Here is a 16,228-nt window from a genome sequence, read left to right as displayed (position 1 = left end):
CCTGCAATAGGAAGACTTAGCTGACCCTGCTGTTAGGTCTGACATGGTCTATAAGCAGCAGCAGTGGTGCTTGGAGCTGCAGTGCGGCCACAGTACTGCAATCAGAGTCCCATGAACCTGTTGTGGCACCTGGGTCTTGGAGTGCCGATTCACCCTCTGTGGCAGGGTTGGATGTAAGTTTCCCACAAGAACCAGGATCTGTGACAATGATCACCCTCCCGCAGCTCGGAACCAGACGGCTCAGTTGTAACTGTGGTTTTACCCTTGGAGTTCAAGCCACAGCACTGGCCTGACCCTGGGGTAGCAGGGATGTTCTGGAGGTTTGGGCTTGGGGGAGCAGGGTACACTGTGTAATAGTGACTCTAGACACTAGGATGGTGGGTGTTGGCTGTATCCCAGACTCTGTGAGGCTGGGTGCAGCAGCAGCAGGTACCCCAGAATGGTGGAGCTTAGCTGTCATTTGGGCCCTAAGGGCAGCTGGTGGCCTAAAGGCACAGTGATGACTCTACTTCCCAAGGAAAGGGGTGTCTGCAGCTCAGACTCGTGGGGGTTAATCTAGCTTCAGGCAAGCAGGGTACTAGAGTTGTTGTGTAAGGTGGGGTGTCTCAGCTCAGCCACTGCTCTTGTTTCCCTGGGATGCAGGATACTGCATCAGCTCAGCCCTGGGATGCACAGATACTTAGCTTAGCCAGGTCACTGATTCGCCAGAGGGTGATATGCCACCTCACCATAGGCCTGTGGGGCATTACTGTTCTGGGTGGCCCGGGCACCATTTCTCATGATACTGGGTACTACTTCAGCTTAGGTACTGGGGTCATGGCTTCTCTGGGCAGCCAAGGCACCATTTCCTGGGATGCAGGGCACTGCTTCAACCCTGATGGCAGAGCGGTGTTACTGCTCTGAGTGGCCCCAGTACTCTTCCCAGGAGGCAGTATACTGCTGCAGCTCCAGCTCGAGGGGGTGGGGAGAGGGATAGGTGGAGTGCCTCCACCTCTGCTTGACCCTACGTGTAAGGGTGTGTAACAGCTGCTCACAGCTCTGCCTGGGGAAGTTGGACCACCACACTGGGGTGGTTCAGCAGCTTAGCCTTAGAGGTGAAGGGGAGCTGTGGCTACTAGTCCCTGAAGCAAGGTACACTTCAGCCATAGTTTCAGTTCCAAGATGAGAGTAGCCACATAGGCCACTGGGGGCAGGACACAGTGTCAGTGTCTCTTGGGAGAGCACGGCTTTTTGGACCCCAGGCAGCTCCCTCAGCTGGTATATTGCCTATTAGGACTGCAGGTGACCCCAGTGGTGAGGTCTGTAGATGTCCAGTGTGTTGATGGAGGTTGCTGGGATCCTCTTGCTTACCTCCTTGCCACAGGGAGAAGTTCCTCCTGATTCCCACTTGATCCTGGCTGGGGTTTGGGGTGGTAGGAGACTGGTGTTTTCTTTCATTCTCTATGTGGCCATCCTGAGTTTTTGTGCTCACCAGGCTTTCTGTTACTCCACTGATGTCTCCAGAGCTCTCCCTAGGTTATTTTCATTAACATAGTTGTATATTTCATTGTTCTTGCTGTCTTTGTGAAAGGGACAAGTGCTAGTGGCTTCTAGTCAGCCCTTGCTGATATCACTCTCCAAAGCCACCAATTTTAATATACATTGCTGTTTCAAAAATCGTAGTATTGGGGGAGGTGTCCATTTTAGAATTGATGAAATACTGTAAATAAGTGGAGATCATATTACCATGTTTGAAGTTTGGAAGACATTGTAAAGATGTCAGTTCTCTTCATATTAGTCTGTAGATGTAATGCAATCCAGTAAAAATCCCAACCATGTTTATGTGGAGTTTGAAAAATCAGCTTTTTAGGTAAATGAAAAAGAAGCCCAAAAGCAGCCTGTATACTTTTAAGAGAATAAGGTGGGAGGACGTGGTGTACTAGATTATCAAGCTATAAAGTATAATACAGCAATTAAAATAGTGTTTGACTTGTGCAAAGACTGACAAACAGACCTTTGTAACCCATACTCATAAGGTCACTTGATTTATGGTAAAGGTGGTATTACAGAGTAGTGAGGAAAGGATGATGCTGAAACAACTGAATATCCTTACTGGGGAAAATAAAAAGAAATAAGACTTCTACTTCATAGAAAACGAAGAAATCAGTTCCAAGTGGAGTAAAGTTCTACATGGAAAAAGAGCCTTAGGAGAGAATAAAAGGGGGATACATTTATGACTTTGGATAGAGAAAATTTCTTAGTCAAAACCCCCAAAATACTAATGTTAAGAGAAAAGATAGTGGCTTACTTTTGTAATCCCAGGAGTTTGATTGGCTGAGGCAGGAGGATGGTTTAAGCCCAGAAGTTCAAGACTGCATGAGCTGTGATTGCACCACTGCACTCCATCCTGGGCAACAGAGCGAGATGCTGACTCAGAGAGAGAGAGAGAGGCCGGGTGCGGTGGCTCACGCCTGTAATCCCAGCACTTTGGGAGGCTGAGGCAGGTGGATCATGAGGTCAGGAGGTCAAGATCATCCTGGCTAATGCAGTGAAACTCTGTCTCTACTGAAAATACAAAAAAAGGAGAAGGGGAGAGAGAGAAAGAAAAAATAAATTGGACTACATCAAAAGTAAGAGATTCTGTCATAAAAATACACATTTAAGAGCATGAAAAGCAGTAACAGTCGTTCTGGATGTCTTTTATGTACAGCGATGATGAATAAATTGATATGGTTTTATCCAAATGGTTAGTATTCTACTATATGTTAAAACAGTAATATTAATTTTTCTTGAATTTTACAAAGAAAAAATTTGAAATTATATTGAAGCATTCACTGAGTACTTACTATGTCCCAAGCACTGGTTACTGTTGTGTTTGGCCGTTCTTTTTACTTATCCTTTATTGGATATGTGGTTTGCAAATATTTTCTCCCACTCTGTGGCAGGTCCTTTTGTCCTTTTAACAGAGTCTTTCATAAAGCAAAAGTTTTTAATATTGATAAAGTGTAATTTATTAATTATTTTTATAGATCATGCCTTTGGTATCAAGTCTAAAATTTCTTAATCTGTAGTTTCACCTCTCCCTTTTTTTTCTTGTCTCTTGTGTTCCTTTAACGAACCCTAGTAGTCCTCAATATAATATCTGAATTACAGGTTGATATATTGTAGTAATACACAGAAAATATCAAATAAGTATGTTTATGATTCAGATTTTACTTTCTGGTACTAGAAGATATTTTATGGTCATTTTATACTGCCTAAACTTGGAATTCGAGAATCCTAGTCTTTCTTTGGAAAATGATATGTAAAGACCATCATCTAGGTTCCTACAGACCAGATGTTATTAACTTTTTAAATATTAAAAGTCACAAATCTACACTCATATTTTCAATGTAAGATTATGGAATTTTTACTTGAAGTCTTTGATTTTATACTTGCATCTCTTTACTTCTATGCAGAAAACCTTGGTTCCTAAGATAATAATTGCTTTATCAAGTAAAGATGGGGTTTTGCCATGTTGGCAGGGCTGGTCTTGAACTCCTGACCTCAGGTGATCTGCCCACCTCAGCCTCCCAAAGTGCTGGGATTACAGGTTTGAGCTACCGCGCCCGGCCAGTTTCAGAGATTTAACACCAATTTTACTACTAAACAATAAGACTTCTAAATACAGCTTAAAATTTGTTTATATTTTCTTTTCTTATAGAATATATCTCATGAGAAATGTACAGTCAAAATATTGGTTTTTTTTTTTTTAAGTCACTTGTCACTATTTTCTCCTTTTATGTTACTAACTTGACACACAACCAGATTTCAGTGTTTTCTTTTTTTCAGTTTTGGGGAGGATTGCTTCTTTTTCCCTTGTTTAGTTTAATTTTGTGTTTTACTTATGCAAAAAATTAATAATTTTTAGTGATTTTTATGTACACATTAAGATAACAGGAGATTATCTTTGGGGTTATTTTGAAAATATTAGATATGTATATATTCACCTTTATGCAAAAGTTAGCATATTCGAGATATTGTTCTATACTTTGCTTTTATTCAACTAAAATTCTATCTCAGAAATCACTTCATTAGTCTATAGAAATATTTCTCATTCCTTTTTATAGCTGTACACACATGCACACCAACCTTCCTAGACATGTATTTGACTAATTCTGCACACCCCCCTGACCTGAACTAATAATATTCAAGTATATTTCAAATATAAGGTTTTTATTCTTGTGGAGAATAAATTGTATAGATAATTACATTCTACATAATTCATGCTCATTTGAATTTTACCCATTATTTTGTTATTACAAATAATATTGAATATTCTTGTACATGTGTAATGTCATTTTATATTGCTAGAGGTGAGACTGATATATCAAAGGGTTAATGAGGGCTGGGCATGGTGGCTTATACCTGTAATCCCAGCACTTTGGGAGGCCAAGGCAGGAAGATTGCTTGAGGCCAGTTCTGGAGGGATGGAGAAAGGGAGAGGGCAACGTTACTGGTTATTGCCAAATTCTCCTCAGTACTGTGTACCATTTGACTTTCTTACCAACAGTGGAATGAGAATACCCACGTTTCCGCAGTCTTACCAAAGAGTGTGTCGAAGGGTCACTTTTAAATTATTGACTTTAGGTTTTTCCTGCCACCCAGGCGTTGTAAATCAGAGTTGTATGTTTGGGGCCTGTCTTATGCGTATTGGAGACGGGGTGGAGTTAGGGAGGAAGTAAGTGTTTGGCTACTCAACACCAAAGTTCCAAACTGAATTGGGGAAATGGGTGACAGCAAATGTGATTGTAAATTCACATTTGTTCTGTAGGTACATTTGTTTGTCCCAGCTCTGTTATTTAGGGCGATTTCTTCTTAGAGTTCTCACTTTAGTTGAACTTTGGGCTTTGTCTCCTATTTCCTCCATGTTCGTTGACTAGGTTTAGCAAATGCTCTCAAGGCGAAAGCCAGCTTACTGGTGCATCTAATAAGATGTTCTTTTTTTCCTCCTAGCATATTTGTTGTATTTAGAGTGTCAGTAGCTCCTAAAATACATTGTTGCTGGAAACAGAATGAGATCTTGTTCTTTATAGACTGAATCATACTGTCAGTAACTATTTCCTATAGCCTCAAAAGTCTGTAAGTATTCTAGAATCACTGTGAATTAGTCCATTTGTGCTGCTATAACAGAATACCTGAGACTGGGTAATTTATAAACAAAGGAAATTTATTTCTCACAGTTCTAGAGGCTGCAAGTTCAAGGTCAGAGTTCTGGCAGGTTGAATGTCCAGTGAGAGCTAAATCTCTGCTTCCAAGATGGTGCCTTGTTGCTGTATCCTCACATGGCGGAAGGAATAGAAGGGAATGAACCTACTTCCTCAAGTTCTTTTTTAAGGACCCCAATCCCTTCCAAGCCCTCATGACTTAATCACCTCCTGAAGACTCCACCTTTAAATACTATCACATTGGTGATTAAGTTTTAACGTATTTTGGGAAACACACTCAGACCATAGCACACACTGTTACTATGTAATACTATAATTGTCTTTAATAAAAGTGCTTGGGGCCGGGCACAGTGGCTCATGCCTGTAATCCCAGCACTTTGGGGGACTAAGGTGAGTGGATCACTTGAGGTTGGGAGTTCAAGACTAGCCTGTCTGACATGGTAAAACCCTGTCTCCACTAAAAATAAAAAAATTAGCCAGCTATGGTGGCATGCACCTGTAATTCCAGCTACTCAGGAAGCTGAGGCAGGAGGCTGACTTGAACCGGAAAGGCTGAGGTTGTAGTAAGCCAAGATCACGCCACTGCACTCCAGCCTGGGCAACAGAGAGAGAGAGACTGTTACTTTTCTTTTTCTTTTTTGGGAGAGAGGGTCTTGCTCTGTTGCCCAGGCTGGGGTGCAGTGGCACAATCATGGCTCACTGCGGCCTTGACCTCCTGGGCTCAAGCTATCCTCCTTCCTCAGCCTCTGGAGTAGCTGGGACTACTGGCATGAGCCACAATGCCCAGCTAATCTTTCAATTTTTTGTAGAAATGGGGTCTCCCTGTGTTGCTCAGGGTGGTCTCAAACTCATGGGTTCAAAGGATCCTCACTCCTCAGCCTTGCAGGTGTTGAGATTACAGGCATAAGCCACCATGCCTGGCCAACATTAATTAGTTTTGAGAGTGGAATATCCAGTTATCATTAATGAATTTTTTCACCCACCTTGGGGGATTGTGAATATTGTTTTAGAAACTGTTTTCGTGGGTCTGGTATAAGACCCACACATGCCTTTGGAAATAGTTTTAGATATTCACTTTTTCTTTTGATAGACTTGCTTATTGGACAGTTTTCTGCAGTCTGAGGAATAGGGCCAATTTGACTGTCAGTCTTTTGTTGATTAAGTGAGAGTGCCATCTAGTGGGAGAAAAAACTAATACAAGTTTTTTAAACTTTAGAATATGCAGAGGAAATTATTTCTTGTGCTAAGTTATGTTCTCCAGAAGTCCACAACACTAAAAAAGTGGGAACTGTATGTTGGAAGGTGAGAGAAGTGGAAGATAGTAGTCTTGCAGAACAGTGGCAAGCATATAATAGGGACCTAATAAGTGGCAGTCATTGCCATGATTCTTCTTGCATGGAAGGTGGTGATCAAGTTAAATAATAGGTAAATTAGGAGCTTCTCTGACAGATATTTGTGATTAATATATGTAAGATTCTATTGTCGTTTTTTGACTGTGTGATATATAGATATTATAAATTTTATCCTTTTTTTTTTTTTTTTTTTGGTCTTTAACCCTATTACTCAGGACCCACCCCTCGTCCCCAACAAAATCTGTTACCAGTTTCTAGTATATCCTTCTTAAAATATTTCACTCTATTATAAACATGTATGTATATTTCTACCCCTTGGCGTACTCATTCACTTAACAGATAGTGTGGCTACTAAGTACCTGGCACTCTTCTAGGTGGGATAAAGCAGTGAATCTCATATTCAGTGTAAGGTATGCCTATTCTACATATTGTTCTGTACCTTGCTTTTTTCATCAGTAATAAGTTGCCCTCTAATGACTGCTATAGCTGCATCCCACAAATTTATTCAATTCAAAATACATCCTTGTGATTTCTGCTTTGGTCCATGGATTATTTAGAAGCATGTTTAATTTCTAAATGTTAAGAAATTTTAAAAATATCTTTGTTATTAATTTCTAATTTAATTTGGTTGTGATAAGAGAACACGCTCTATATGCTATCATTCCTTTAAATTTGTTCAGACTTGCTTTATGGCCCAGCATATAGTCTCTTTTACTGAATGTTCCACACTGATTTAGAATGAAGTACTCTGTTATTGTTGGAGTGTTACATAATTGCCATTTGAGTCAAGTTGGTTGACTGTATTGTTCAGGTCTTTTAAATCCGTATTTATTTTGTCTGTTAATTCTGTCAATTACTGAAAGAAGAAGAATGAAATTTCTACCTGTAGTTCAGGGTTGTCTCTCTCTCTTCAGTTCTGTCAGGTTTTGCTTCAGGTATTTTTATGTGGTTATTAGGTGCATACACATTAGGTTTTTAATGTGTTATTGATAGTTTGGCTTCTTTATCATTATGAAATATTGTTCTTTGTCCCTGATAATGTTTTTAATAATTGTAATTTTCTTATGGTTAATGTTTAAATGTTATGGGTTTTCCCACCCTTTTTCTTTAAATATAAAAACATAGATAGGTTAAAAGTGGATTTCTTCTGTATAGCACTTTCTTGATTTTTCCTTTTCTCAACCTCTCTAGCAATCTCTTCCTGTAATCTTAATGTCTTTTTTAAAAAAATCAGTTTCACTTTTTCTTTCAAAATATAGTATGAAAAACTATTGTCTTTTTAGCTTGTGATTATTTGCCATTTTCTTCTTTAAAATTTTATATACAAATAGTGTATAACAATGATATAAAATTCACAAGATATGCAAGTTTATATTGAAGGGTTACTCTCCTTCCCTTCCTATACCCCTACTATTATATTCCATCTACAGAGGCAATGATTTTGTCTAATTGTGAACTGTTCCACACATGCTATAACCATTTATAAGCAGATATGAATGTGTTCTTTTTGCTTTCACCCACATTATTGTATATTATATATGCTAGTTATGCAAATCTTCTTTGTATAACTTTTTTAGTTGTGAAATGTACCATACACAGAAAATTACATAAACTTACAGGTACAGTGTAACAAATAGTTATATAATGAACACCTGTGTGATCATCAGCCAGATGAAAATATAGAAGGAAGACATCCAGATATCATTTCTCAGTTACAACTCCCTACCCGAGAGGTAACCACTCTCCTGACCTTTATAATAATCATTTCCTTGCTTTTCTTTTTGCTGTTACTACTTATACTTACATCCCTAAACAGTGTAGTTTATATTTACCAGTTTTTGAAATTTATATAAATGGAGCAAAAGATATCTTTTTCTTTTTTAAATATTTTTTTTTGCTTTCTTCACTCAGTCATGTTCATAACATTCATTTATATTGCCTTTAAGGATAATTTATTTTCATTTCTATAGATGTCATTGTATGAATGTACCATAAGAAAACACATTGTAGGAAAGCGGTTTTTTAATTTTACTGTTGGTGGGCACTGGATCATTTCCAGTTTATTATCATGCAAATAATAGTGCTATAGTGTGCTTGTACGTGTGTGCTGTTATACTTGAGCACTTGTGTCTAGGTATACAATTAGGAGTAGAGTTGCTAGATCACAGGGTATGCTGCTCTTACATGTTAATGGATAATTCCGAAGTACTGTACTTTTGCAAAGTACTGCAGTAAAATTTTATTTCATGCCTCCATAGACTTCTCAACCCTGGGGATTGTGTGACTGCTAATCTGGTAGTCGTGTAGTAGTTTTCCATTGTGTTTGAATTACTAATGAATGAATATATTTTTTGTCTTATGAAGTAATTGTATATAATTATTTTGCCCATTTTTCTTTTGGGTTGCATACTCTTTTTTTTTAACAATTGATATTCTTCATTGGAGATGGAAAATATACAAATGTGTATATGTGTGTGGGTGGCCAATATCTTTTCAGACTCTGTAACTTCATTGTTTTTATGAGCAGAGGTTCTGGGATTTAACATAGTCAAATGTATTGGTCTTTATGGTCAGTACTTTTTTCACAGGAACATGAAAATATTCCCCATAAGCGCTATACCTTTCCCTTTTACATTTAGGTCTTAACTCCACTCATAGAATTGTGGGAATAAAAATTGTCGTAGTCTTTCTGTGGGCAGTTTGATGATACATATCAATATTTTGAATGTGCATATCCTTTAATCCAAGAATTCTACTTTAAGAAATTTATCTTGGCCAAATACATTAAACATTGTACAAAGATGTCTATGTGTGTATATGTAGATGCCAACACAACATTTCCTACTCATTCTATGGCAAATAAGTGCAAAGGGTAAAGGTATCCCTGTTGAGTGTTATCATCAGCCGCCTGTATTTTGCCAAGTGCGTAACAGTGTAATATAATCTTTATCAGTCACTGTGGAGCTGTAAGGAAAGTATCTTACCCAAAAGGATTTGATATAATTACTTTGAAAACTCTCATGTAATTTCATTATCACATTTATTATAAATTAGGTGGATATTATTAGCACATTTTAAGATGGAAGGGTCAAGTGATAGACTGCAGAATCGTTGAAAAAACTTTGCGGTAAAAATGTTTAATATCTAGAGCTATTATAACAGTGAAATAAATAGAGATTGTATTGAATTCTGTAAGACCTTAAGTTTGGTACATTTTTTTTTAAGCAGAGAACACAGTAGATTAGGAAAGAATGCTTATTTATTTGCATTTTGGATACCTCTAGAACAGTGGTTTTCAGTGGAGTGGAAGAGGGGACAATTACGCACTCCTGGGGATATTTGAGATATGGGCAATCTCTGGAAACATTTTAGATTGTTATATTTGGGACTGTGGGTTGGGTGGGGACAATGGTGCCAGTGGTAGAGGCCAGGAATGCTGCTAAACATCCTTTAGTGGACAGGAAAAAGGAAAACCCCTACAAATTTATCTGGCCCAAAATGTCATTAGTGTCAATATCGAGAAACCCTGCTTTAGAATGATTGTTTCTATGCGTTGATAATAAGTTAGCCTCTAATTTGGGTCATATTATAAAGGTACCTGACCTGGTATGGGGAATCAAGGAAGATTTTCTTGGAGAGGTGACATTGTGACAATATATTTTGTTACATGAATATGTCATAGAAGATAGCATAACCAACCTGCATTTAACTAATTCACCAAATTTGTGATGTTCTGTGTTCTTTTTATATAACACATTGCTAGGTTCCTGTGGCTCTCTCTGAACACGTAAAGCCACCTTCAGCATGCTGCCACTGTTCTGCTTCTGTCAGTTGTGTTGTTTACCAAGAGCTTAGTGTGTTTGTTTGCCTGCTTATTTATGTAAAATCAGTTAAATATGAACACAAACGATTGATAAGATTATATAAAGGATACAGTTGGTTTTTTTCTATGCAAACAAAAGTGACTGCTTTGGAAAAACTCAGGAAGGAGAAAACACTAAAAAAAAGCTGTAGAATGGAGTGAGTAAAATTGTTTTACTCATAAACAACTGTAAATTGTTTGTAAACAAATTGTTTTACTCAGTCCATTCCATAGTGTTTTTCGTTTTTGTTTGTTTGTTTTTTGTTTTTTTTTTTGTGCTTTTTGTGTGTGTGTTTTCTCCTTCCTGAGTTTTCTCCTCCTAGTTTGAAGAGTAGGAGTAGGAGGGTGGAAATCATGGAATTCAAGGAGGATTCTCCACTTGGCAAGTGCTCATAGATTTTTTTTTCCTTCTATTTAACCAAACCTGGAAATTACCTAAAATCTGTGAATGTGGTTTAGATAGGGAAGATGATGAGGATTCCAGTCAGTGAGTATGTCCTCAAAGAATGCTGGCAAACAAATCTGTATGTTTTTACTTAAAATGTCTTGTTCCCCATTAACAACTGACTGCCAGCTCCAATCACATAAAAAAATTCTATCTACAGTGAATGTTACAGAATTTGAGAGTAATACTGGAAAAAATGTTATCAACCACTTATGATTCAGAGATATACTACATAGAAATTATGATTAGATTATATAGGCTTGTCTCTATTTGTTACAGGTAATCTTTTATCTTTAAACATTTCAGATTATTGATTCTTTGTCATCCTTCAGATTAACTCTTCCATTTTATTTGTAACTCTCTCTCGCCTCACCTTTTTTTAATAGTTAAATTTTGCCTAAAGATGTATCAGTAATTCAGTTATTTGAACTACACAAAGTTAGAAAGGCACCTTATACTGAAGGTATCAGAAGTTTCATTTATCACTAATGTATCTAATCCAAGAAGATATCATGAGCAGCCATTTTAAAAATAAGATTCCCACTTCAATGAATGAGGTTAATATTCTAGTCCCTGATTTAATTCCATATGTTCCTTTACAGTAACCATTAAAGTATAAATGCAGTATTTAATTTTTTAAAAAGTAAATGTTACTATTGAAAGAAGAATGCCCATGAGCATCATGGGAGAAAATATCAGGCGTAATTCTCCTTCCAGATGGCACCGCTACAGGTGAGGCAGCAGCCTGTGAAATTACAGTCTGAATTACACTGCAGATGAGCGGGGCATTTGGACCAAAGCCTTCTGGTATCAGTAATAAATGACTTGGTTCAGAACCAAGGACAATTCCCAGGAATTTAAAGGCTGTTGTATCACATAGGGAGCCTATTGTAAAATGAAGTTTAGCAAAGGGGAAAGTTGAGAGAAAGGACAATGACCATTAGCAAAACGTATATGAATCTTTTCATCTGCTAACATTTTTAACTGGATATTTTATCTCATGAATGTCTTATTCTATATATATTCTAGTATGTGCATTGATTTTTCCAAACTAATATTTTCACAATGAATGGTGGCTCAGAGCCAGCTGCCAACTGAGATACTACTCTGAAATTATCGCACACCTATTGTAAATTCTAATCTTGTTTAATATGGTCTATGAAAAATTTTTCATTTTTGGAATGCTTGAATCCTTAATTACAAATGTAGTATAATACACATACTAAATCTTATTTTCAATTAGGCAAATCAGTTTAAGAGGCAACATACAAGGGTGATTCAGAACTTGTGTAGTGAGGTCAAGGTTCAAATTCTGTCTCATTCACTCCCCAATTTATGTGACTGAACTATTATTTTAGATCTCAACATAAATAAATTAAATTGGAATAACAATAAATGGTGCTTTGGGGAAGAATTAAATAATTTTTATAGAGGCATTACAATGAATTTTAATGATTATCACCACCATTATTTGTCAGTTTTAATTTTAGAAAACAAAATATCATTTTAAAATAACATTTTAATTTGTACCACAAAAAATAACAAAAAGCAAGCAGTTTCATTTTAACAAATATATTACATATAGTATTAATAACTTTTATTCATTTATTCATTTTAAAGTTATATATTGAGTTCCTACTATCTACCAGACACATTTTCAGCCTTCAGGAATACAGCTTCAAACAATATGACAAAATCCTTGATCTTGGAGCTGATAGTTTTTAAGGAGACAAAATAAAAACAAAAATAAATAGTATTTTAATTCATACGTGCTATGATGAAATACAAAGCAGGATAAATAAATGGAACTTGATGAAAGAAAAAAATATTTTATGTAGGAACATCAGAGAAATTCTTTCTGATGAGGTAACAGCAGAGCTGAAAGATAGAGCTAGAATACTAGAAAACAATTTGACAATGAAAATCAGTACAAACTTTTTTGGGCTTTTGTCCAAAAAGGATTGGACTGTAATTAATACTTAATTTGTACTAAAGTGTCAATTTTATTTATTTTAAGTTTTAAAACACAGCAATCTTGCATATAGGGACCATTTTTTTCACCAAATCTATTAATATGTTTTACCAGACAATCTTTTCCTCATAAGATAAATAGATGCCTTCCATTTAATAATTCCTTGGCATAAATTATAATTCACTATAAGCAACAGTTGAATGCCTATTTATAAGCATTTGTGTGCGTAATCTGCATGGATATGTCAGATTGGTAAAGATTTCTTAGTTGAATCCCGTAAGTCCCTTGTTCTTTGAATACATAGATAATATTAATGGGGAACTAACTTGTAAGAATTTTACATGTTACTGAAGTACTCTATACAGAAAAACAAGTTTCTGTCAAAGCCTTAAGTTTCCTACAGTAACATATTGATAAACAAGCTTTGTTCCTAAGCCTTTGTTTAATAGGCAGTTATTTTTGTATCAATGAATTAGTGTGTTGGGAGGAATAGGTCAATACCAATGTAGAGTTGCCAGCAATTCAGTTCAGTTCCTTCATAAGTGATTCAAGCATGAGAGCTGTATTTTCTATAAATTAAAATTGCTGTTAATCTCTTGTGAAGATTATCCATTCTGGGTTTGCAGGTTTTTCTTATTCTAGAGAAGCCTTTAAAATAGTTTTTGTTAATGTGGTTAAAGAATATTTATAGTTACCCCACTGGTCATTTATTTGTGCACAGAACAAATGAGTGAATGAGAACAGTTTTGATATAGAATGCTAAAGTAAAGGTAAAATTCATGTTGGTTCACCCTAAGCAATAAGGTGTGCTATGTGCTGAGCACTTGGCTTTCCCTGCTGCATAGGGCTGTTGGGGGGTTGGACCCTAGAAGGAGAAAGACTGACTGAAACTGATAGTGATTTCTCAGTCATGATTATTTGTCATTTGTTTAATAAACTGTGAAGCACAGTATTAGAATGTAGTGTATCTGTGACACCAATAGTGGCAAATTCTTTTTTCATTTGTACTGTATCATTATCCTTTCTTGGTAGGGGATTTATTATCATACTGTAAATTCGGTAGTATACCAGGATCGTGTTTCATGAATTATATTTCCATAAACACTAGTTCTGCAAGGTGTTGATAGATGTTAAATAGAAAAAAAGGTCTGTAGTCAGAAAATAGGTAATACTTGGTTAAAATATATTCAGCAGTTCTGTTTACCATAACAACTGCTCAGAACTTTTAGTGTACTTGTGCGCATTATGAATCTCTAATAGGAGGATATAGCAGCTGGCGTTTCTTAAACCTTTTTGACTAAGGATCCCTCCCCTTTCTTGTTTCTGTTTATTTTATTTTATTTTATTTTATTTTATTTTATTTTATTTTATTTTATTTTATTTTATTTTTTATACCTAAAAGAAAGTCACTATACAGGAAATTATTTGGGAAATGGTTTTCTAGACTAGAGTTTCTCAACCTTAGCACTATTGACATTTTGGGCCAGGTTGTTCTTTCTTGTGAGAAGCTGTCCTGTGCATTGTAGGATGTTTACCAACATACTTTGGCTCTACCCAGTAGATGCCAGTAGCATCTCCTTCATCCCCCACCCCTAGTTGCAACAATCAAAAATTACTCAGACATTGCCAACATGTTCCCTAGCGGGCAAAATCAAGTGGAGAACCACTGCTCTAGATGGATGCTGAATCGTTCCAGAGAGTTATGGGGCTTGTTAATAATTTCTTTCTGAACTTTTTTTAATGAGGAAGAAAGAGTAGTCTGGAAAGTAGAATCATAGGTGAAGAACATGCAGTATATTCTACCACAATAAACTTTCTGAGTTCACTTTATAAGCTGGCCTGATTTTTCAATAACTTTTACTGCAAAAAAATAGTTTCAGATTTTGCAGAATATTATTACATCTATGGCAGAAACAAAAAACTATTTTGTAATTAAAAGAGTAGCACCTATGTTTAAATTGACCTGCTTATGACAGTATTGCACATTTCTAAACTTTTTTTCCCCCTTTTTTTATGCAGGGCTATTTTCTTCTGTTTGAGTCTATGTTAGATTCTGTCCTTTATGCAAAGAACAAATACTTGGCAAAAGGAGGCTCGGGTGAGTAGAAAATTCTGGATAATAATCTAATTTTAGTCTAGCAGAACCAAATGAACCTTTGGATTTCAAATAAACTATGCATGGCTGAGGAAGTTCCTGATAGAGACGAAAGATGTTTCCATTACAAGAAGCTTTAAGACATTTTTTACTGTATTGTTGAAAGTAGATATTATATGAGATATGGAGGACTCCAAGGTAATAGTATTCTCAAGAATGCTTTTATTAAAAGGTCCTTTTAATAAATATCTAAAGACTAGGTTTTGGAAGCTTTTTGATATTCAAACTCAAATCTAACAAACTCCTTTCTATTTTTAATCCTCATGTCATTTAGTTCCCTTTTTTCCCAATGGCATGTTTCAGTCTAAGTTGGAGATTATTCATGGCTTCACTAAATATGAAAACCCGACCTCTCTGTGATTTTCTGAGAAAATTTTAAGTAGTGACTAGTTTCTAATACGTTTTAAAAGTACAGCATACCCAATCCACATATAAAGAGACCCTAATAAATTTGGAAGGCTTTCTTTTCATGTCTCTGGAAAACATTTAATCATATTAACTCTGCATACTCAGAGTGAGATTCTGTTTTTACAGACCTTCTGCTGTGAGCAATTGTGTACATACAAAATAATTGTCTTTCAGGACAGGGATTATGTTTGTTTAGCTTTAACTCTTAAATGAGCTCCACAGCTTCTAGGATGTAGATGGAGCATCATACATGTTTATTGAATTGAATCATTTAAGGAATCATTAAAACTGAATTGAACAGCATGTTCCTCCTTCACTTACCTCCCTGCATCTTACCTTTCTCGAAGTTTCAGAATCAGCAAGTGGTTTCCATGGTCAGAATACAGTTGGTAACACTGTCACATGAAAGGGGTAGGCATTTCAAACTAGTGATGCAAAGGACTTGACCATAGTTGTGCCTCCTACCATCCATGTTCTATGAAATTACTTTGGCAGTTTTGTTACAGTGAAAAATCAGTAAGACCAGCCCAGTGCGGTGGCTCACACCTGTAATCCCAGCACTCTGGGAGGCCGAGATAGGCGAATCACCTGAGGTCAGGAGTTCAAGACCAGCCTGACCAATATGGTGAAACCCCATCTCTACTAAAAAAAAAAAAAAAAAAAAAAGGCAAAAAATTAGCTGGGCATAGTGGCAGGTGCCTGTAGTCCCAGGTATTTGGGAGGCTGAGACAGGAGAATTGCTTGAACCCAGGAGGCAGAGGTTGCAGTGAGAGGAGATCCTGCCACTGCACTCCAGCCTGGGTGACAGAGCGAGACTCTGTCTTAAAAAAAAAAAAAAAAAAAAAAAA

General features: G+C 36.6%; 1 protein-coding gene across 2 annotated transcripts in view; it reads left to right on the top strand.

The window, feature by feature from the left end:
- The window catches only part of PRMT3 (protein arginine methyltransferase 3), a 131,647-nt gene that overhangs the window by 57,117 nt on the left and 58,302 nt on the right, over positions 1–16,228 (top strand). For both annotated transcript variants that reach the window (XM_023191503.2, XM_023191504.2), the window contains one exon: positions 14,837–14,915. In XM_023191503.2, coding sequence (XP_023047271.1) covers positions 14,837–14,915 — 79 coding nt within the window. The remainder of the gene's footprint in view (positions 1–14,836; positions 14,916–16,228) is intronic.

This window comes from Piliocolobus tephrosceles, chromosome 13, assembly GCF_002776525.5.
Source record: "Piliocolobus tephrosceles isolate RC106 chromosome 13, ASM277652v3, whole genome shotgun sequence".
In the NCBI taxonomy this organism is placed as follows: domain Eukaryota; kingdom Metazoa; phylum Chordata; class Mammalia; order Primates; family Cercopithecidae; genus Piliocolobus; species Piliocolobus tephrosceles.
This window is presented reverse-complemented; position numbering and strand designations above follow the sequence as displayed.